The 24,281-nt window shown below is 25.3% G+C and overlaps 1 protein-coding gene across 1 annotated transcript; it reads left to right on the forward strand.

Annotated features, from left to right (window-relative positions):
* Window positions 1-7,270: 7,270 nt before the first annotated feature.
* On the forward strand, window positions 7,271-11,861 carry LOC145833214 (galanin receptor type 1-like). Its single transcript, XM_082940408.1, has 6 exons — window positions 7,271-7,340; window positions 8,858-9,059; window positions 9,851-9,980; window positions 10,290-10,395; window positions 11,110-11,276; window positions 11,592-11,861. Exons 1-6 carry the CDS (start codon window positions 7,271-7,273, stop codon window positions 11,859-11,861), a joined length of 945 nt encoding a protein of 314 aa, XP_082796534.1.
* The last annotated feature ends 12,420 nt before the right edge of the window (window positions 11,862-24,281 follow it).

The following is a 24,281-nucleotide window of genomic DNA, read 5'->3' on the forward strand; positions in this document are numbered from 1 at the left end:
ATATGCTTGTAATAAAAACGAGGTAAATTATCAAAAAAAAGGTTTTATGTTTTTATCCGGCTAAAGCAGCGTTTCTAAATCCATTTTTTCAAAATTTTTTACCCCTTTTTGGGAAGTAATTACTAAATTTACCCCAACTATACAAAATAGTGTTTAATTTTGAAGAAAAAAAACTAGATTTTTTGAACTTTAAGCTTTTAAAATGTAAAAAATTGTAAAACTTATAGAGTTTATTTAACTAAAAGTACTATACTTTTTAAACTAATTTTTAACAGCAGTTTTCAAAGTATTAAACTTTGGCTTGCAAAAGTTTGAAATTTAAACATATGATATGTTTTCTTTTCATACTTTCTTTTTCATTATTTAGTTAAGTTTTATAAATAACTTAAGTTTGCGTAAACTAAAACTTAATTTGTTCTGTTAAGGAGATTATATATTTACATCATAATCATAAACAACCGCTATATATGTTTTTGCATAAACTATAGAAATCTGTAACTAAAGTTAAGTTGTTTGTCAGATTTGTTTAGTTTTTGTTTATCAATTGTTTCTGCTTTCTAGAGTGCACTGAAGGTTTAATATTTATGTTTGTCATTAAAATCACGATAAGCATCGTTATTTGTATAAATAAAACATAAATTCTTAAGTTTTTTATGAATTTGAAGCATTAAAATGTTAATGGATTTGAAATTTGCGTTATATAAATTTTTATAAGCATGCTTAATTACAAGCATCACAAATAAAAATTAAACAGCTTTTTATTTATGCTTATATTTTACATCGACTAAGCTGCTTTAAGTGTTGAGCTTAAAACTCATACATAATTTAATTTGTTTTCAAAATTCTAGTTTTTAATATATTTCAGTAAACATTTTAAAATACATTATCAATTAAAATATGAACATATTTAAAACAAAATTAAGTACAAGTACATCTAAAAGCATTTTATGAGCAAAATATAAATATAAACTTTCTTAATCCTAAATATTATTATTTTCCCTAAACACTTTAAATTTTTTAGTTTAATTTTTTTTATATACTGTATGATATGGCAATAGCTTAGTCTTAAATCATTTGCGTAAAAAACAAGACATATTTTTTTTACAAATAAAAAACACAAATGATTCTTATATTAAAAAATACCCCTAATTTCAAATTTTAAAATATTTGCTAGTTTAATAACTTTCTTATTAAGATTTTGCGTAAGCAATGAGCTTTCTTTTGTATTAAATACATAACGTTTAATTTATCTACGGTTTATTTTTTTGGAAACCTTTAGACAAACTATGTAATGATATTTAAACTTAAAAGTTTAAAAACAAGCAATTTCACTAAATTTTGGTAAAGTGATTTTTTAGATTTAAAAAACATCTGAATAATCTTATTAAAAAAACAATTGATTTATAATGGCTTATATACAATATTAGTTTTCTATCTATTGTTTTGTTTGTTTATAAACTCATATGTAGCATTTTCTAACGGAATCAGTGTATGTACATTTTTATAAAACTTTTCCTTAAAATTCGAAATGTTATTAGTTATTTAAAAAAAATTTAAGAAAATAATTCATCAAGTTTGTACAATTTAAGTTAAGAAGTAGTTTTGATCAAAAATAAACTTTTATAGATTGTTTTTAGACATGAGTCTTGAGCATTTAAATTAACAGTTTATAGACGCCTAATTTAATTTTTATATAAAAACAATCACTTCTGTAGAAATCAAAAAAAAAAAAATGATACAAAAAGTCAGAAGATAAAACAAATTTTTCTTTGTATTTTTAATCGATCAAACTTTAATAAGTGCTTTTAATATTTTAATTTAAATAAAATCATTAGTAAAATATTGCAATTCATAGTTAAAATATATGGAACATTAGAGAATTTTATTTAGTTTATTTCAGCAAAAAAGTACATTACTTTTCTTAAATAGTACAATTTTTTAAATAACTATGCATTGAAGACAAATATAAAAACAAATTAGTTTAAACTTTCAAAGGGTGTTATTGTGACTAGAATTTTTACTTATTTCAAGAAATAAAAACAAATATGTAAGCTTAAGTTAATAAAACAAGTAAAACTAAAACTTCATAACTTAAAAATTTATTTTGTTTCTAAATTTGATTATATTCAAAAATTAATATAATATTTTCTAGACTTATAAACTTTTTCTTAACAATTAAAACCATATACATCTAAATCGCATATAGTTTTTTTTTCTATTTTGTAAAGGAAATATTATAAAAGTAGTAAACATTTTTGTTTTAAGTTTTAGGTTTTTTTTATAAAATACTTTTCAAACCTGTATTGTTATAAGCTTAAAGAGCAAATAAAACTAAAACTATCTTCAAATATTCACTATACTTCTTATTAAATATTTAGCTAAAAGTATAACTTAATTTAAGCGATAAATATTTATTTTTATTTTTAATCGTTAAGAATCGAAAAATAAAAAGTTAATTTTGTTTTTCGAGATTTTAATCATAAGTAGAAGGGTAATCAAATACAACTTTTATCAAACTTATGTATTTAAAAATTGTTATTTATTTGTCCTTTTCAGCTTTTAGTTTAAAACTTTATAATTAGAACAAATTAATTAATAAGTAAAAAATCACTATTCAATTTACCGGTATTCTTTTATTTGAAGTTTATAGATTGTTTAATTGTTATTTCTATGTTAAAAAGGAAAAAAATAACCATTTATGTTTAGTTATTTATGTTATTGTTTAGGTTTTAATACTTTAATTTCAGCATTAAAGAATAAGCATGTTAAGGTAATTAGAACTTTGTTTTAAAACCTTCAAATATATTAAAACTGTCTTAACTTGACTAATTTTCATAAAAATTTAGTTTTTACACAATTTTACTTCGTTTTTTACTTTACTATAAATTGTTAGGACTTTAGGAAGCTTTTTAAACACAAGTTACTCATTTAAATTACTAATGAAAACAACACTTCATATATTACAAGTTCTATTTTTACTGTAAAAAGATCGACTTTGTAATATTTAAATCTTGTATAACCTAAACAGTAAAGGTTAAAGCTAATGTTTTAACCTTTAACCAATATCTATTTTTGTAACATTTTAAATGCAAATAGCCTAGGTGAGAATGGCGCGTGAAAAAAGCTAGATAAATTGAAATGTCCTTTAAAGTTATCTCCATTTTGGTTTATAATTTTATTTGTAGATATTAGTTACTGTATTTTAAAAGCTTTTATCAATTCTACTATTTATAAATCTAAAAATTCATATAGCGTTAGATTCTAATAAAATATGATTTAAAGCTTTTAAAACAAAGTTCTAATTACCTTAACATGCTTATTAGAGAACTAACTATTTCAAGAGACTATAAACAAAAACTATTAACTGTTTTTAGTACCTGCTTTTAAACACTTTTCATTTTTTGGAGATTAGTTTAGACAGAAAATCTATTTTTAAGTTTAAAAACAGGACAAAAACTTTATTATTAAATATTTCAAAGTTTAATCGAAACATGCTAATAATTTTTTCTATTATACAAACTCTAATAAGTTATAATACAAAATCAAATAATTACTTTGTTTAAAAACGTGAAATGCAAAGCTTTAAAAATTTGTTTATAGTAATAAAAATAAATTTATACTACATTTAAATTAGATTTTGAAATATTATTGTCAATGATTTTTATGAACGATTTATTAACGAAAGATAGAAAGATCTCAGAATTGTTATTAAAAGTAGAAACTGTTGTATTAACCAATTTATACTGAAGTATTTTTTGTATACCTAAAACAATAAGATCGATTCAGTTGAATCACAAAAAAATTGTTATAGTTTAAGTTAAAGTTTAAATATTTATCAATGTTTCTGAATGTTTAAGTGTTGATTGAAGTACTACTAGGACAATAAATATAGTAATGACTTTTTAAAGTTTAACATATTTTGCTTATACGTTTAGAGTATTTAGTTCATTTTAATTAATTTAATTTAGATTTTCTGTCTAAACTAATCTCCAAAAAATGAAAAGTGTTTAAAAGCAGGTACTAAAAACAGTTAACAAAACTGTTGAAAAATCATACTTTAAAACTTTGCAAACATTGTGTGTAGTATTTGAGGTTTATGCTTTAAATTTCTCCCTAAATTTGTTTTTTGAACAAATAGCCAAGTTTTATTAGTATTTAGAAATATTGAATAAAATACAAACAAACTTACAGTCGTCGGGTAAATATTAGTTTTTTTTTCAGACAATTTTTAAAATACTTGTTGGAGAGTTAAAAACTTTTAAATATAAACTAATAAAGACAAACCAAAACCTGTAGACAAAACAAAACAAAACCTGTAGACAAACTAATAAAGATTGAAGAAAAAGCTTAATCAAAACTTTGATGTTTCTTAGTTTAGTAAAAAGTATTTAACGCTTCCTTAAAATCTAATAAGTTTTTCATCGTTAATATGAAACCAAGCTGAAAAACTGTTAAAAGCGTAATCATGGAAACGTTTTTATTTTTTGATAACTGTTTTATTATTATCGTCGAAAGTAAGAATAGATGCGTTTAAAACTTTTAAATTAGTATTATTAGAAAAAATTTATTGTTTTTATTTATAAAACTTTATAATGTATTGAATTTTGTATCAGAATGTAGAATAAAAAAAACAAAAAAAATATTCAAATTGTTAAAAACAGTACAAAATACCTTTGATATAAGTAAAACTTTTCTAATAACTATTTAGTTAGATTTTAAGATGTTAATGAAAAAGCGTTAAGTTATGAAACTCGGTGCTTTTTTACTGAAACTAAAAAACAATTGCCTTCTTTTAAATAAATTAACGTTTTTAATATAATTTATATTAAACTGTTTAAGTTTAATTATCTAGAACCTTATGTTGCAACGTATGTAAGAAATTGATTTTAACTACATTAAAAATTCAAGTTATACTTACTTATTCCTTGCAAAGTTTTATTACTGAAACTGTTTTTGATTTTTTTTTGTATTTTGATGGAAGATTAAGTGACAGTTTATCAAAATTTATCATTTTATATAGCCAAAATTCTACGGTCAGAATGTTATTTTTATAAGTTTAATATAGTAGAGTTTTAAACTAGTAAATAAGAGATCTTAAACTGTTGCATAGTTTTATTTTAAAGTTTATACTAACTATACTAGCTTTGCTTATTTGCATTTATACGTAGACGGTAGTGTTTTTATTAATCATAATTAACTCCATTTTGAAAACTTTTATATTACTAAAATTCATTAAATCTTAATAATGCTTATATTATATTTATATGATTTAGTAATGTCTTTACTCTTGCTTGTCTTATTTTATCTTTAAGTTTGCTTAAATATAATAAGCCAAGTTTCAGTGACTTTTTATTAAAAGCTAAAGTTTATCAATTTACAAAACACTCAAAAATTCATTTTTTATCGAATGCTGATCCTTTGAAAAATAATTTTACGACTTCCTGAACTTATATTAAATTTATCATATATATATGAAAGTGGTGTGTCTTTTAATTTTTTTTGTCGTATAATTTATAAAACATATATCTCAAAACTACTAGTTTGACGTCTTATGTTGAACCTTATCTCTCAAAAACTTTTATTTCGATTTAATTTGAAAATAAATATCTTTTTCTCGATTTGGCCTCACTTTACACCTTGGTTGCTACATTTTGAAAACTTTGCAACTTTCCTTCGAGAAGTTAATCGACCGAAAGCTTTCGTAGCTGTCATCGGAAAAATTCCAGTAAGGCGAAAGAAATGCGTTTGTTTCACGAAAATTACAATGTTGCTTTAGCCGCTGTTGTTTATTGTTGCTTCCGAGTTCGATAAAAAAAAGTTTCTTGAAAGTTGGCCGCTGATTTGCTTCTCTAGATTTCGTGTAGCTTGCAGGATAACTAAAAACTGGCTGTCTGAAATTCATCAGCTTAAAATGTATTTCTGAAAGTAGTTTTATAAAGTCAGTTAGAAATAGTTTCCAGAGTTGCAAAGTGTATTTGTTGCAAAAGTTTAAAGCATAATAATAAAATAGTTTCCAAATTCAAAGACCTCGTCAGTACTTATATAAAATCTATAAAGATACATTTAGCAATCATGAAAAGACAAGGTCTTAGACCGAAACTTAGTTTGAAAATTAGTCTTGAAGGAATAGTCTTTCTCCTTTAGAAGTTGAAGTTTTTGTATTTGTTTTCAAAAATCAAAACATATAACTTAATAGTAATTGTCAAAGCTAGTTTAAATAGTTTTTTGAAAAATAATAAACAGTTTTTTTAAATTGAAAAATTAATCAACGACTTATAAAGAATAGAGTTTTTAAAAATAATAAATTATAGTTAAATACAAATTATTTGAAATTTTGAATATCATAAAATAAACTATTTAAATGCTTTATTCTATAAACTTAAACTTTTAATTAAATAATTGACTAAACTATATTTAATTTCTTTATGGTGTACCTTAAAGAAAATACAAGTGCAAATTAAGTATTCTATTCATTACTGTATTTCAGTAGTACTTAAACCTAGAAATAAATAAAATAGTTAATTTGAACTTGTATTGTTATTTAAATAAGTTCTTAATCTTCTAAATTGAGAAATTAACAAATAATTATATGAGTTATACCTTATAATTTATAAAGAGGTTCTAAACTTTTTGTTTTATTTTTTTTAAATCAGTTTTTATTATACTGATCATCACATATTCATTATGTTTAACCTCTACAAAAGTTTTATATTAAAAATTTTAAGCAGCATAAAAATTCAGTTTTGCTTAATAAGAAAAAAGCTAACAATAATCAAAACATTCAAACTTAATTAAAAAGATAAAGTATTTTAGCAAAAAAACAAAAAATTAAAGATAGTTTTGAACAAGTTTATTTTTTACTACATGTTGGTTGAAATAATTTATTATATTAACTATTTACAGAAGTTATAATGTATACTAGTATCATTAATTAACTTAATTAAATACTTTGATTTTAAATTTTTATTTATTAAAAGTATTTAAATGTGCTAATTGCTAATCCATAAGTATTAATCAGTTATCAACAAACTAGTAAACAAGTAATTTGTTCTAATACTTTTAAAACAAATAAATTTAATAATTTCACAGACTAATAAAATTATTAAACTAAAATGAACTTGATTCAGATCGCAGAACCAGCGATGAGAAATTTATCTGTGACATCACAAAACATGACAAATGTATCTCTGACGTCACAAAACATGATGTCACAAGTTGATTTCATGTGGTCGGTCATTTTGTTTTTTCGATTTCGTACGCAATAATATTTATGGCGGGAATAATCGGTAACTTTCTGGTCATATTCACCATTATTCGCGTGTATTTTCCAAAACCACAAGGTTATTTGTACTTCTTTACTAAAATGTAGTTTTATGTGGAAATGAAAACTAAAATTAAACAAAAAATTAATTTTAAATTAACAAAAAAATGAAAAGTGAAAATAAAACTATGTAATAGTTTACTAAAAATGATATATATATTGTTCGTTTGCTCTTTGTAAACTCTAAAGAAATTATAAACGAAAAATCATACAGAAAAATAAATTTTAACAACATATAATTTATTGTAAAATATTTCGCTATTTAAGCTATCTCAAAAATAAACGATTTAAATTGAAAAAGTAAAGAAAATGAAGTTTTTTAGAAACTTTTTGCTAATAAAATCTTAATTATAAAGATTGAAATTCAAGTTCAACTACTTCTATTTACTGTGTTTTTCAAGCTTGCAGACGCTGTATTACTAGCTAAGAATAACTTTTTGCGGGTTTCCGAAACAGTTCTGTAAAAATTAAATGAGGAATTTTTAAACTAAAATACTTGTTTTGAATTTACATAAGTCTGGCAGATGAATAATAAATTCAACTCATGCTCAAGTATTTTCTGTTTTTCTGCACATTTTTAAAGGTCAAATGGGTAGTTTCACTAAACAGTTTTATGGATTTTAAAGCTGTTATAAACAAAAATTAAAATTCTTCTTTAGATTTGATCTTAAACTTTTTAACCTGACTTTACTCTGAAATAGTGACGTATATAGTGAACTTAAATTTTTAAAATACTCACATGGCTTCAAAATTTAATAAATAACTTCTAAATTTTTAGATAGCAACTGAACACAGTGTTGTTATTATGAATGTAAATAAAAACTTAAAACGACAGCTTTTAAATTTGTGCGTAGTATTTTTGGCTTTGTTATTGTTTATCAAGCATTTATTATTCATCAACGTATAGTTGAATAGAAGGAATTTTTCCAATTGTCATTAATAAATATTAAACTTAACAACTTAAATGATAACTTTATATACTAATCACACGTCTCTGCATCATTAACATATGAAAAATATAATTAACTTGACATAATTGTTAATAAAATTTTAAAATATATTTTGAAAATATAAATAACAGTTAATATGAAAATTAATATTTTTAACAATAAAATGGTGTTTAAATAATTGTAAAACAGGGTTTCCTAAAAGGAATGACATAGCCTCTTGGGGGTTTATTTTGGCTATAAGAGGGGCAAGAACTAATAAGGGACAAAAAAGTCAATAGGTAGTCAACTATTCTATAGTACTGATAATTGATTACTATACTACAAGAAAAACTTCTATAACTAGTATAGCATAAGGGCAATTTTTAATAAAGTGAGCGATATTATTTAAAACTTCTGGTAAGTTGGAGCTAATGAAATGATATCATGAGTCCTGTTGTACAGTAGTAAAACTTTTTTATTTTTAACTTTGAGTAAACAACCAGCTAATTCTTACTAATTATTACACCAAAAGACAATTTTAAAGAGCTGCTGTTTTATTTAAATGATTATTTTAATTTGTTTTTCTGAAACTTCCTCCTTATTTTAGGACTGAACACCACGCAGATGTTTTTGCTGAACCTGGCTTGTGCCGACGTCTTCTTCCTCCTCTTCTACGTTCCCGTCCAACTGGTGGTTTGTTTGGCGGACAGGTGGGCGCTGGGCAGGTTCATGTGCCACTTCCACGTCTTCTGCGAGACCTGCACCATGTACGCGTCCGCATGGACCCTCGTCGCATTGGCCATCGACAGGTTGGTTTTAATGGTTTTTTTTTTTCAAATTGTTAGATTGCATAGTTTGTGGCTATGAGCGCATCGCTACGATTAAGCTTGTTTTTAAAGTTGGACAGTAGTATAAAAAGTTATCTTAGATTTAGCGGTTCTGAAGTTTTTAGATTTTTGAGCTTAGTTTGTTAAGATGAATGCATAAAAGTTTAAAATTTAAAAATTCAAGAATTTTTTTTATTTAATTTACAAGAACTCTTATTATTAGGCATTACGTTAACCTTTATTATAAACCTTCAACTTTAAATGCTTAAACTAGTTAGTGTTGTCTGCATTGGCTTGTTTTATTCTTGATAAAGTTTTTTTTATCACAAATATGCTAAAAAAGAGTATATCATACTAGTTTATATACTTTATTATGTGAAGTTTTAACATTGTCGCTAGGCTAAGGAGCATTCTATGTCTAAATTTTCTCTGAATGTTGTAGCATTATCACAGTTTGACATTATTTATAAAACTATTTTTGTTATTAGATTTATTATTGTAAATAATGGAAGAAACCGTCATAAAACATGTTTTACGTTATAATTTATTTAAAAAATTCCTGAATCTTATTTTTACATAAGTAATGTATACTGCTCTGAAAATCTTTACATATTGTTAAGTTCTGTTATCACACTTTTATAAATTTTCTTAGCATAATAATACCATAACCAACTCTTTTTAACACACTGTATCGAGTGAAAACACAAACAAAATTTGTAAAATTAAAAAGATCTATATCAGGTGTTTTTTAATACTTTCTTTTTTACTTAAAGGTACTTTGCGATTGTGCACGCCCTCAAGCAAAACAAGTACAGAACGAAGAGAAACGGGTACATTGGCATCGCGGTTGTATGGTTCATTTCAATAAGCTTTGCAGTTCCCGCTAACTTCACCAAGACATATGTTAGTTCAACCGCACAATCTGTGTTCGTGTTTTGCTTTTATTTTTAAGTTGTTGAAAAGCTTAAAAAAAGAAGTTATTAGTAGTGTTGTAAGTTTTACGCTAATTCTTCACTTTGTACTTAAACTTGTTTTTAGAGATCGTTTTAACACAAACTTTCAAGCGGCTTAGTTCAACAATGTTGAACTTAACTTTTTCGACTTAAGATGCATTTTCTTTGAAATTAAAATTACCTACCATAAGCTAAACAATAATTAAAAAAAAAGAGCTTATATGTTTAAATACTAACAGTGCACAACAATTTTCAACAGCTCACTGCAGCTGAATTAAAAACACAACTGAATGAAATAAACATTTCGATGGTATTAAACCTAGATGGGAGTTTCTGTTTTGAGACTGAAGATAAATGGAACCGTGGTCAGTTTGTATAGTGTTCAGCTTTATACTATCCTTTGATATTTCATAACACACTCAGCGTAATTGAAATTAACTGATTTAACTGGTTAGAAGTTAATTAATTGAAAGTGCTACGTGACAGGTTACATGACAATTCAAATTCGGACAACTCAAATTCGGACAATTCAAATTAAAAAAAAATATTTAAAACACTATATCTCAAAAAATAACATAAATTTGAGAAAAATAAAAAAAGTTTATGTAGATCTGATTAAAACATACAAGCTACTTTTTCTTTTATGCAAAATCTTAAATACTTTTAAGGAAATTTTAAAATTACTAAAAATAACTATATTTTTTATTTAATTTGAGCTATATCTCAAAATGTATATAATATTTTGCAAAAAGAAAAAAAAAATGGCTTGTAGATATTAATACGATCTACATATGTATTTTTTATATTAGACAAATATGCATTACTTTTTTAGTTGTGGCCCTTTCAATTTTTTTATAAAAATTTGAATTGTCGGAATTTGAGTTGTCCGAATTTGAATTGTCATGTAACCTGTCACGTAGCACTATCAATTAGTTAACGAATTTAAACAGTCGTGCACCCTACGTGACAATATCAAAGCAAGTTACTAAATCGCTTAGACAACCTATAAAAATATAAAAATGTTGCAACTATTCTGCAATTGCTATGATATATCAAAAACGAGAATATAATACTCAAAGGATTAAAGATAGCAAACGCAGTGTACGCGTACTTGGTTCCAGTACTGATAATTCTGATGTGTTACATGGCAGTCATCAGGAAACTTTATTTGAAACACCGCAACTCCTCAGTCGGCAGACATTCCAAATCCACGTTGAATAAAGTCACCAGAACCGTCTGTGTTCTAGTAAGTAAACTTTCAAACTTTAGTTTTTTATTTATCTTGTTTTATTCGTTTTATTTATTTATGTCTCATGAAAATTTATAAACATACATCAGAAATCTTTTCTTTACATCCTCATTAATTTCTCATTAGGCTTTTTTCATTTTAAGGAAATAATTATGCCAAAAATTTTAAGTTTTCTGTTTTTTCAATGAAATCAAAATGTTTTATACGAATAATAGTATTCTAATTACAACTCAAGCTTCAAATTTAATCTTCAAAAATGGTTCAAATCTACTTAAAATCCACGTTTTTTCTAAGAAAATTTTCATCCACCAGATAGCGGTGTTCATGGTGGACATGATGATGTACCACGCGATGAAAATTCCCGCCATTTACTCACCGCAGATGCTGGACGGCGCGACCCTTATCGTCTTGCAGAGCTTCTCAATCCTCCTCGCCTCCTCCAATTCCGCGGCGAATCCCCTCGTCTACGCCTTCTACGCCAAAAACTTCCGCGGCGACTTCCGCAAGGCGGCGGGAATCCCCGCGAGCAAAACTTCCAAGCGCTTAAAGTTCCCGAAAAAGACGGCAAAGGACGTCGCCTGATTCACGGATCAGTGCGCAACCAACGTCACGTCGCCGGGGATTACCCCAAACTCGCTGTTTGTCGACCCCAGGCGCAGCAGTAATTGTTTGGGTTTTCCCCCGACTCGAGAATGGACACAGCGGTGTCGTACAAAACCTCAACGAGGCTTTGAAACTTTTTGCGGCTGAATATTAATCAAATTAATTTACAATGCTGCTTAAAAAAATGTTTTAGATTTAGAAGCTTTTTCGATAAAAAACTTTAAAGTTTGTTGTTTTTAAAGTATTTTTAAAGGGTAAAGTTTTGTTAAAACTTTAATTTAATGTAGGTCAGTAATACTTATGTGTTTCTATTATAGTAAACAATAAAATTTTTAAATATATAAAGTACCTATTCTTTTGTATTTTTAATAATTTTTTAGTTTAAAATAATTTTGATATTTTTTCAATAGAAATAAAAATTATTATATACAATAAATCTTTTAATAAAAAGCCTAAAAATCGGAATTTTTTACAAAGCTAAGTAATTAGCAATATGTTTTTGTGAAACGTATAAAAATTTTGTTTTGAAGTTATTTAACTTTTAGTTTAATTATTTTATCAATTGAATAGTTTGTTTATGTTAAATTATATTAAATCTAATGTTTTACAAAGTAACATTTTCTAAACAGTTTGTACTGCCTACAACAGGTTAAAAAATCCTTAACTTTACTTTCACAAGTAAATATCTTAATCAGCATTGCTGAAGTCCTTTACATTTGCCAAATTTTTCTTTAGTTGCATCTATTTACCTGTCAGCCATATGATCTTATTCTACTAAAAATGGGCTAAAATCCTTTTTTCAACCCTCCTTTACTCACCTTTCTTATTTTCGACATAATTCTTCTACAAAAAGCTGTTTAGCTTTTATAAAACTTGAGTCAGTTTATTTCAACAAATATTTGTAATTTTTTAGTTTAATCAGCTTCCTCATTATCTGACAAAAGTATTCCCCGTGTTTAAACATTAGACCTTCTAATTTTTTTTCAGTTTGGTCAACTTTAAACACAGATTTTGATACGTTTAAGTTTTCAGAATATTTAGTGATATACTTTTATATTCATAACTATTTTTAACTTACTGTGGAATTTATTCAAAACATTTGTCTGAACAAGTCTTACTTTTCCTAGTGATATTTTCTCGTTTTTGGTCTACAGTTCCACTTTTTTTTTCTTTTTTTCCTGAAAATTGTTCGTTGTTTGTGTTTACAGGTTGAAATCTATGATTGTTTTTTCTTTGATGTATGCCGTCAGTGTTTTAAGGCGTTTGTAAAAGAATAACCATTATTGCCTATTTGTACAGTAACAGGACCATGTTAAACATAGTTTTTCTTTGATGAAATAAGATTTGAATTGAATTACTAATTACTATTAACACTTTTCAATTACTTTGTTTATTAGAAACATATTTTGTCCGATGTTTATTATAGTAAGTGCTATCCAACTCATGTATAAAATTGAAAAAAATATTGGCATACTAAATTTTTAATATGTTTTGTTATTATTGTTATTTTTTTTATAACTAAACTTAATACTTCGATTTGTACTCTTGTATTCTAACTTTACGAAATATATTTTATACATTAAAAAAATAAAGTTGTAAAGACTACATTAGTTTACGAAATCTTTACTCTTTAAAAAAATTGAAACTGAAAAGTATTTTCGTGCACTAGTTTTTTAAAGTAAATTTTATTTAAGAGATTTTGTTGTTCAATAAGCTAATACGATTATTATTTTGAAATATACATGTTCAAGGACTTAAAATCTTTTATCAACTTTTAAATCTACTGGTCTCATTTGTTTAGGTTGATTAATCTTTTTAAAGCTCATCACTACTATTCGATATACTACGATGTCCTGGGCATGACTCTAAACTGTTCTGGTGTATGACTCGATAACCGAAAGGTTTTTTGTACACCAGGTCCTTTGACCAAAACTTTTAAGCGTATTTTTTGTCGTTCAATAAACAATACTACTAAACCTGTTATTTCCTAGTTATTTTTTGAATTTTACAATACAATTTTACAATAAACTTAACATAATACAGTGTGTGACAGAAACAGTTTAATATCAGGGTTTCCCAAAGTGGGCCAAGTGGCCCCCTAGGGGGCCATGAGTAGCAAAGGGGGAAGAGGGGGGGCCATGAGCAGTAAAGGAGCCACAGGGGGGCCATGAGGCCATAACTTGAAACTTACACTAGATATTCTTGAGTTGCAGATGAAGAGCAAAACAAAAAGGTCTTATGTTTATTTTATGGCAGTCTAGAAACTTACACTAGATAAAAAAAAAAGGTCTTACGTGTTTTATATTGTAGTTTATGAGTAATCTATATGTTGAAGGGGGCCATTACTTTTTCAAACTCTTTAAAGGGGGCCATTAGCAAAAAAGTTTGGGAAACCCTGGTTTATACTATAAAATTTTGTGTTTTTTTAATAAATTTTAGCACTAAAAATGCATAAAAATAAAAAATATGTTAGTTCTAGCAGATTTTAACAGTAAAGTGTTTAAAGTGACAACAATTTTGTAATATATTAAGTATTTCTTTTAATATAGTATATGAGTTTTATTTAAAATAAAAACCGGTTTTTCATATTTTCACGTAACTTTTCTATGTAGAGTAGTGCTAAAAAAAATTTTAACTGTACATTTTACTAAAAAGTAAGAAATAAAAATAAATTCTATAAGCATATTTTCAACTGATTAAACTAAGTTTATTTATATTAAGTTTTTTAGGATGTATACAGATAGATTGCTAAGCCCATGCCTAAATTTACTAATAGTTTCAATATATCATAATGTTAAATCTGTACAGAAAACATAAATACATAACTTTCTGTTAAACAAATTAGTTTGAGGTTACGTAAGGGACATATAATTATTACTCGTTTAATAAATAATTCAAGCAATTGAAAAAAAACAAAAATTTAGTAGTAAGCAGAGATAATGCAGTAGTTTTGTACTATATTTTATAACTTTATATAAATAAAACTGTTTAATTTCTTAATTTTTTCCCTAAAAGTTTGAAAAGTTATCTAAAATCAAATCGAAAATTTTTACTACTTTTAAAATTACAACAAGTAAAACATCTAATTAGTGCTTTTTTCTATTGTTTATAACAAAAAAGGAATACATAACGATTTTATTAATAACAGTTTAATAATCGTACTTAAAACTATTTTTTTATTTGAAAACTTGTGTTGTATCAGATACCAAAACTTAGTATATGGCTTTCTATTTTAAAAAATACTTAATTTTTTTATGATAGAAGTTGAGACTAACAATTTTTTTAGTTTATAAAGCATAGTTTTTATTTATCCGTAAGAAAAACAAAAAAAAAACTTTGTTATTTTAGCGAATATATTTCAACAAGCTTACAGTTTTACAAATTATTGATTTTAAGACATTTGAACTATTTGATCAAAGTAAAGGAAAAGCTGTTTCCAAAATATAAAATTAAACAAATATGTTTTAAGCCTTGTTATTAGCTATACTTAAAAAATAATTTTACAAAATAAAAATAATCAGTTTATATTTGACATGTTGTTGAAGCTTATGTATACTTTTGATCAAAGTGTTTGACTCAAAATTGTAAATTTGTTGTCTTAAGGCAAACATTATTTTCGTGAGAAGTTTTTAACAAAAAAGCATCGTTATTAACTTTATTCTGTTGATATATTGACTTAAAAAATTTAATGTAAACAACGTAAAACCCAAATACAACTTATTTGCATATCATTAGAAAATCTCGTTGAAAGTTAATGAAATATTTGTTTTAGTTAATGTCTTGTGAAGTTTTACTTCAATCTAGTTAGATTTAAAATTTAGTTTAAAACTTTGCTGTAGTCTAAACGCAGTAAACGAATATAGAGAATTTTTAGTTTCATATATCGAAAAGCAAAAAATTATATTTTGCAGTATTAAAAAACGTTTCTTTGTGAACAAACATTTGTATATCTTTTTTTAGTTTAAAAAGTTTAAATAAATTATTCCATTTAAACAATTTCCTTATTAAATACTTTTACAATATTAGTATTTAAATTAGTATAATACAAACTGTGGTAAGAGTTGAGAAGGTTTACAAATTTTTTTTTTTGAATACTCATACTTTTATTTTAGCACATGAAAACAAGTTTTTATTCACCTGAATTACGTGTTATGAAAAGTTTATTAATTAGTAAAGCTAAAAATAAAATTATAAAAACTTTTTTATACTACAGATATTTATGATAAGTTTGTTTGATTTTACATAATGCTATTTAAAACAAACAAATCAAAAGTTAATTTTTAAAGTTTATTGTATCTAAAAACCTTGTTTTTGTTGAAATAAACTAAATACCAAAGATAAGTTGCAAATTATAAATCTTAGTCTTTTTTAAGTCTAAATTTTCATACAAACAATTGCAGAAAAAAAAAAATAAAAAAATGATTAGCACAAATCTTATATTAAACTTAAATACTATAAATTCAAAGTGTTAAATTAACGTCCATGAAACATTATGTTATTTACTTAAATATTAAAAAAACAAATGCAGTGAAAATAGATAAACTTTTACACATCCACAGTACTATAAACATGTGCTCTAATGCTTACACTCAGTCCCGAACATATCATCAGAAAAAAGTCGTTTATCCAACCACAGTAAAAACTAAAGTTCAAAGTATCAAAGTAGCATTGACCACCACAAGCGAATGCTGTCCACACTGACTGGCCAATGATGTTTGAAAATTCTAAATTATTAATCAATAAGAACTGAGATATTTTTTAAGTTAAAATGCTAGTATTTTATTGTTATGCTACCAATACTTTAGTTTATGAACACGATAAAAACAAAGCTGTGTACTTAAACTATTTGGCAAATAAAAACTTTGCTTTCAAGCTGTTTTTAATTTTAAATGCTTCCTACTATTTTGTTAATATATTTTTATTAAACTACAAAAAATTTTCGTACTTCTTATAGAAAAATACAGAAATATGACGTTTTTTAAAAGTTAAAAAAAAATAAAGAAAATAAGGTTATTAAAGTTTTAGATAACATGCTACAAAAAAAAATTAAAGCTTTTATAACTCAATATTAGTTTATGATAAGTAAGCTTTTTTTTTTAAGTTTGATAAACAAATAAAAGTTAGCTAATAATAAAAAGTTTTGTTATACTTTTAATTTATAACAAACTATTAACTTAAAATGAAAAACCACAAATGTTAACAAAATTTTTACTACATGTACATTGCAGCAAATCTAATGCTAAAGTTGTTTACTTTATTCTTCGATTTAAAAAAGACGTTTTTATTGTTATTGTTTTGATAGAAGGGCAAAAAATTTTAAGTTTTTTTTTTAAGTTTAATTCATAAGACAGTCTGTTTAGGATTTCTAAAGCATTGCTACAATTATTTAACAAAGTACAAACTGTTTAAAATACTTTATTTCGGACTTTTTTTGTGGCCCTCAATGCTTTTTTGCTCTTAATATAAAAACTGTTGTAAAAACTGTTATAAATAAAAACAAAAGCATTAAACCAAATTAGAACTTGCTACGAATACTTAGTTTATCTTTTATCATTTGTTTTTTGTGGGTAAAATCGTTTTGATGAGCCGAAATTAATGATCACAATTTAAGTAACCAAAAATGTTATTCATATAGACCAGGGGTCGGCAGGCAGTTGGTGCTCGCGGGCCAAATTTCAAGGTTCCAAAATCTTCGGGGGCCGCAGTTTTAGTTTTAGTGATATTTAAATAATCTTTTGATTTTAGTTTTAGTCACATTAAAAAAAGTTTTACTTTTGTTCACTTTATTAATTCTAATGATATTTAGGTACACATAGAATGCCTTTTTTAATTAAAATAATTCATTGGAGTAAAATTTACATTGACATATATACTTAAGTCTTAATTAACTGTGTACTTTTTTAATATAATTAATGCTCGAATACTCTAATATAGTAACTTATTATTAGTTAGTTAGCTTTTAACAAGGTTTCCACTTTAGAAAAGTGAAAAAACTTGCAACTGGTCAAGCTCAGATACCTAACTAAAATATCTTTAGTATAAAAAGTACACAATGTATAAGTAAACCAGAAAAAAATTACAAATAGTTAACTACACTACAGTCATAAAAACTGTTCTGAGAATTCAAAGATTTATTTAAAGTGTTTGAAATAAAAGTATACCTGAGTTTCTTTTAAATGTCTCAAACAAGTTTAACCTAGTTTGAATTTTTTTAATTTTTAAACTAGACTGTATGTTTGGCAACCCTTTCTAAAATAAAGTCACAAAATAAAGAAATAACGAAGTTTATTAACAGTGAATTAAATATATAGCAAAAATAATATCATAAGTCAGCTTGAATGGACACTTACGTTTCTTAAAAATTTTTAACAAAATTTAATTAATAATTTTATTAATAAAGTAGAAACACTTAACTTTTTATAAAACATTATAACGATTCTTTATCTGCAATAAATATGCTGTATATAAAGATTAAATGTGAAATATAAGACGAGCTATAAAAACTAAAAAACGTTAGTTAGGAGTTATTGCGAGAAACAAAAAAGTAGCTATAATAAGTTTCAATAAAGCAAATGATTATATTCAGTTTCTACAGACTGATCAGAAAAAACTGTTAAGGCAAGTTATTAAGTATCAAAAATAGTTACTAAAAAGAAGATACCGTTTAGAATTAAAAACTTTTTTAAGAATTTATTTTGTTTATTTCTTCAATGACAACAAGAAGTCGTGTTTAGTTAATCTCTAAAGATTATAAAGCAACATAAATCAAATTAGAACTTTAATCAATCATTAAGATGAGAGAACTGGTACAACTAATATTGCTCATCTGAGAGTTTTTATTAGAGGTGTTTTTATTGACTTTGATATTTTAGAAAAGTTTCTAGGTTTAGTTCCAATGCACAACAATAGGTAAAGGCGTTTTAAAAGCAAAGATGCAATGCACTTACATAAAGCTTTTGAAAGTATAATTTTCAGCTTTTTTTTTGGTATAAAATTAAATTACATTTAATAAAAAAACTGTCTTTAGTAATATAGCAATACTAAATAAATACTGTTAAACTACTTTTGATGTGTTTAAAAAAAGTATCTATATAGTAAATTTTTTGTGTCAAATCGAAACTTCATACTTTACACGTAAAGGATGTTTAAAATTCTAGTATTTTTCACAAATTCTCAAATTCAAGGTTTTTCTAGAATTTTTAAGCATAAATTTTCAAATTCCGAGCTTTTCCGGGATTCAAGTTTTTTAGCAACACTAATATTGTTCACACCTATATGTATACCATTATATAAATAATATTTCAAATTTTATCAGCTGCAAGACTTGAAGTTTAATATATATTATAATTCAAACCAATACTGTAAATTGAACAAAACATACATCATAAATTTAATTTGCCATTCATAAAGCAAAAAAGCCTGCCTAATAACCAAAAAATAGCCTAATATTTTACTATACAAATATTTATTCAAACAAAAAACTGAAAAAACGACAAAATTGACTTGAGATTTGAAATCTACAGATAGTCATAGTTTAAGTGTGTGGCAATTTTTAGTTGTTTATTTGCTTGAATTCGAGCTATTTTGATTAACAATAATACAAACCTTATAAATTTACCATTCCTAAATTTAGTTTGTATTAAATAGATAGTTCAAAAAAACAGTAACTGTGTATATTAGTGCTTAAAAATTAACTTAGTTTGTCAAAAAAACATTGTTTGAAAAATGAAAATGTATACCTATCAAAAAATATTTTAATTTATATCATGTATTGTTTCAAATGTATCTTTACACATCTAGATACTTCATGTATAAACACTAATTTTAGAAAATTATGAATTAATTAAACTTAATCTAACTTAAGTATTAAATAAAATGTGGTTTAAAATGGGAACCGCTCATTTCCAACCCGCGATCATTTCCCACTCAATCAAACCCGAGAACCGCTTACCAACCAAGGGTTAAGGGTAACAGTGATGGTAAAACATAAATTAATATTAAATAAAAATAAAACAAAATATAAAAAAATAAAGAAATAAATAATAAAAGCTAAAAACATTTTTGAGTGGTGATTGTGCGCGGATGGGAATTGTAAGTATGCCGATTAAAATATGAGCATCTTTGTACATTTGTGTGCATAGGAATTAGTTTAAAGTGCTAAAAAAACTTATAAAATTATCAAAATGCGTAAAAATCAAAATAAACATTTTTTCTTACAAATATGTTATTTTAAATGTTTTTGTGCACAATCAAGTATAACTTTTAGTATAAAACGTCTACAAAAAAACTTAGTTTTAAAAAGCATGTAAAAAATACCTAAACTTGCTGTTGTAAAAAGAAAGTTATGATGAAACTGGGAAAAAACCTGGTGGAATGCTAATCTGTCTTTTTTACATTTTTAAGCTGATACTGTAAAGTTTTTGATTGTTTTAAAATGTTAAACAGGGACTTAAAACAAATTTAATGAAATTAAACAAAAAACCAAAATAAGTTTAACTTAATTTTTTTTTTGCTCAGCGGACCACATTTACATGCTCGCGGGCCACAAAATTTTCTTCCGCGGGCCGCATTCAATTCAAAAAATAAACGTGCTCGCGGGCCGCAGATTTACCCTTCGAGGGCCGCATTTGGCCCGCGGGCCGCAGTTTGCCGACCCCTGATATAGACTAACGCATAACAAAATACATAAAACCTTCAAAAATTAGTTGAAGTTAAAACAAAAAAAAACAAAGTTAAACGACTTATTGGCCGCCTACAAAAGACTAAAAACAATTTTATCTTTAAATTTATAATGATAGAGCTCATAACTATTTATTTAATGGTAAAGTTAGTTTTTATTTGTAACAAACCAGCAAGTGTGAACAACACAGGTGTAAAGTTCACTGCAACCTTCATCTTGTTATTCATCTTTACCCCTATCACTGTTATTATGAACGAAAAAAATCCGAAAAGACCCAAAACAGCTGATCCAGCCATAAAAGCTTGCGCTACTATTATTGACGGTTCACCAGTTCCAACTAGAAGAATATAAATGTTGGAGTTTTTATATGGTTTTGAATCAATCTAAAACTACTGAACGAAATGATATTAAAATTGTTTGGTTAGAAAGTTTATGCAAACAAAGCTGTCGGTATACTATCAAAATCGACCGGCGTTAAAGATCCACCCGGTATTTTTTTCTTTGCTTATTAAACTATTTTATATAATTTACGCTTTATTTTATTTTATTTTATTTTTATTTATTTTTCACTACAACTGTTACCCCTAACCCTTACCCTCGATTGTTAAACGGTTTTTGAACTTGACTCGCGGATTTTGATCGTGGGTGGATTTTGAACGTGTTTGTGAATGATTTAAAAAGTTAACAACAAATGAAATATTTTGATTGATTTAAGACAAACTAAAATTAAAAAACCTACAAAAATGTTATATATTAAAAAATTTTAAAGAAAATCATTTAATAAGCAAAAATTTTAGAAAAATGTTACCATATTTGCATTGTACGTTTATTTTTGTACAAGTTCTTAAAGAGTCCTATGCCGACTAGTTCTCCGCCAATCCAATCAGCGCTGATTAAATTAAACAAACAAAATCCCAACGACGTACAGTAAGATAGAGTCAATACCACAGCTTGCACGCTGAAACTCATTATGCACCTTTTGTACAAATAATTCCTGAAAGTATGTTACTGGTAAGTAACATTTATAAGTTAATGTATTGAAATGCCAGCTCTATTAATTTATTTTTTCTTACAAAGGTTCTCATACGCTGCTTAATAAAGATATACTGAAAAATGACTTAAGCTAATAAAATAAAACCTCTCGATCTTACATTTAGTTTAATCTTTATTATTTGATATAATAAAAACACATCTTTTATAGCATAAAACTTTTTTATTTTTAGACAGCGTGTATAAAATGCTATAAAGAAAGTATCTTCTTAATTTTGTAGACACTTAAATTCACCATCAAACAATCATACATGATAAAAATGCTGAAGAAAGTTTAATTACAGTTTTGTTTATTTTAATTTTAGTGATACGTGACAATACTTTAGTAAACGGACGTGATATAAACTTATGTTTTATGTGTTTGTTTGCTAAATTAATTAGTGCTTCGTAATAAAAAGAAAATTTTTATAAAACACATGCCCTAGACTTATAAAAAAAATGTTGACCACTGACAAAGCGTCAAAGTAAAAATCCTTAAACATGAAAAAAATACGTTTTGATTAAAACAAAAATATTGCTTGTTATGACAAAATAATTACAAAAATGTTATTTTAATTATAGTTATTTAAAACTTACAAAAAATTATAAGCAATAAAAATATTTTAACTTATCAAGTTAAATAAAAAGTAAAGGTGTTTAATGCTCAACTTAAAGAAACGTGTAGTAAACTATAGTAAACTAATTTTATCTTTTTTTACTCGCAAAAAACAACCACACTAACTACAAACTACTGAGAGTTAGGAACAGATCTAATAGAAACAAAATTTCGTAGAGTAAATTTATCTTCTTTTTTACAACTTTGCTAAACTTGTTGCAACTTGTTTTGATGCTGAGTAATCAATACTTTCGAAACAAGTTATAACAAGTTCATACAGTAGTTTTCTTCTCTCGCCAAAATGAAAAATTTCTATTTTTTAAGTTTCCACCATTTTTTGTAGCTGAATATACGATGGCAATAGCAAAGTAGTAGTTTTCATACAACATACTTTCGATCTAGTTTCTGATGTTATGTTATGGCATACAGTAACTTCTCGCATCTTTACGCACTCATGACGTTACGCACTCTCGTTTAGTTACGCATTTTAGAATTCTAGAAAAATTCTAAAAATATAATTCCAATTTGCTTTAATGTTGCACAAATTAGGTTTGTTGTATATTTTTAACTTAAAATATGTTTTTAAATGCTAACTCACCTCTATATATAATTAGACTTTGTAAAATTATATTCCTTGACTAACTAATAAACATTTATAATACCTCAGTATATCAGAAATTTTGTTAACAACAAGAGATTAAATTAAAATTCTCAAAAAAATATGACTTTGTTAAATAATGAAAGTATAATGAAATAATAAGAGTTTAAAACACAAGTAAATAATACAGCACTTTTGCCCTATATATGAATAAACATCTAAAAAAGAAATGAAATGAAACTTCCTAGCAAAAGATAGCAGTGATACTTAATAAATATTAAGCTTTTAATTAACACAAATCTCAGTTGTTTATTGTTATTATTATTAAAATTAGTAAAATTTTTAAACAAGTATTATTATTTTATAAAAATTTAAATCCTTTTTTTTAGTATATGTATAGTTTTATCTTTTATTTTCATATTTATAAATAAAGTAAACAAACTTTTAAAAGTGGAGAAGTCTCCAGTCTGTTTATAACTAGAAGCAATATCAAAAAAACAGCCATTGTAGTAAGTATGTTTGGTACCTCTCGTATCTTTACGATCTCTCATATCTTTACGCACTTTTCTGTGGACACAATGTGCGTAAATAAGCGAGAGGTTACTGTATTTGATTGTTACGTGTTTTGAAATCTTTTAGCCTTTTTAAACTCTCAAAATAGTTGCTAAAACTAAAATTAATTTTTATAATAAAAAACAACTTTATTTTTAAATAAACTAAAAATTTTGTTGATTCCAAAAATAAAACTATAAAGTAAAAATTCAACATAATGAAATGCTGAAAAAAAAGTTGACTTACTCTCTAAAGATTCCTGCTATCTATCAAAACACGGTTATTCAAAGTTAGTTCAACTTGGACTAATTATTTTAGGTTTTATGTTGCTTTGGAAGCTGATCACTGCTTACTTTCCATAACAATACCATATTACTAAAACAAAAGTATTTCAAGTTTTTATTTTGTTCATTTTAAAATAAGCAGAGTAAAGGAGCTTATTACTGAACATGTTTGAAGTCTACTTATACTTTCACAAGATTAATATTTCATTATCTTTTTTATAGAAGTAAACAGAATTTTATACCCCCTTAGCTTATATCACGATGCAAGTTGAAGGATTTTTGCAAAGGTCAAGTTTTCATGTCTTTAAAGTTTGAAAAAAAAATTGTCAAAAAAGAAACTTTTAAAATATAATCTTGTATGAAAGGATTTAGTTTATAGTTTACCAGAGGTCTTTTAAAGTTTTTCTAATAAGTTAAGTAGATTTTATTGTCAAAGTTAGATTTAAAAGTTTTAGATTAGAAAAAACTTTGTTGCTTTTTTGGTTAATACAGTAGTATTAAAAAATTAACGTATGATCCTTAACAGCAAGATATGTTTATGTATATATTTTTAATGTAAAATAGATTTAATTTAAAAAATTAACTTTAGTTACTGAGGATATTATGATAGCAATTTATTATATATTTTGATTAACATAGA

The sequence above is a fragment of the Thalia democratica genome, chromosome 4 (genome assembly GCF_965202585.1).
Source record: "Thalia democratica chromosome 4, ktThaDemo2.hap1.1, whole genome shotgun sequence".
NCBI lineage: Eukaryota > Metazoa > Chordata > Thaliacea > Salpida > Salpidae > Thalia > Thalia democratica.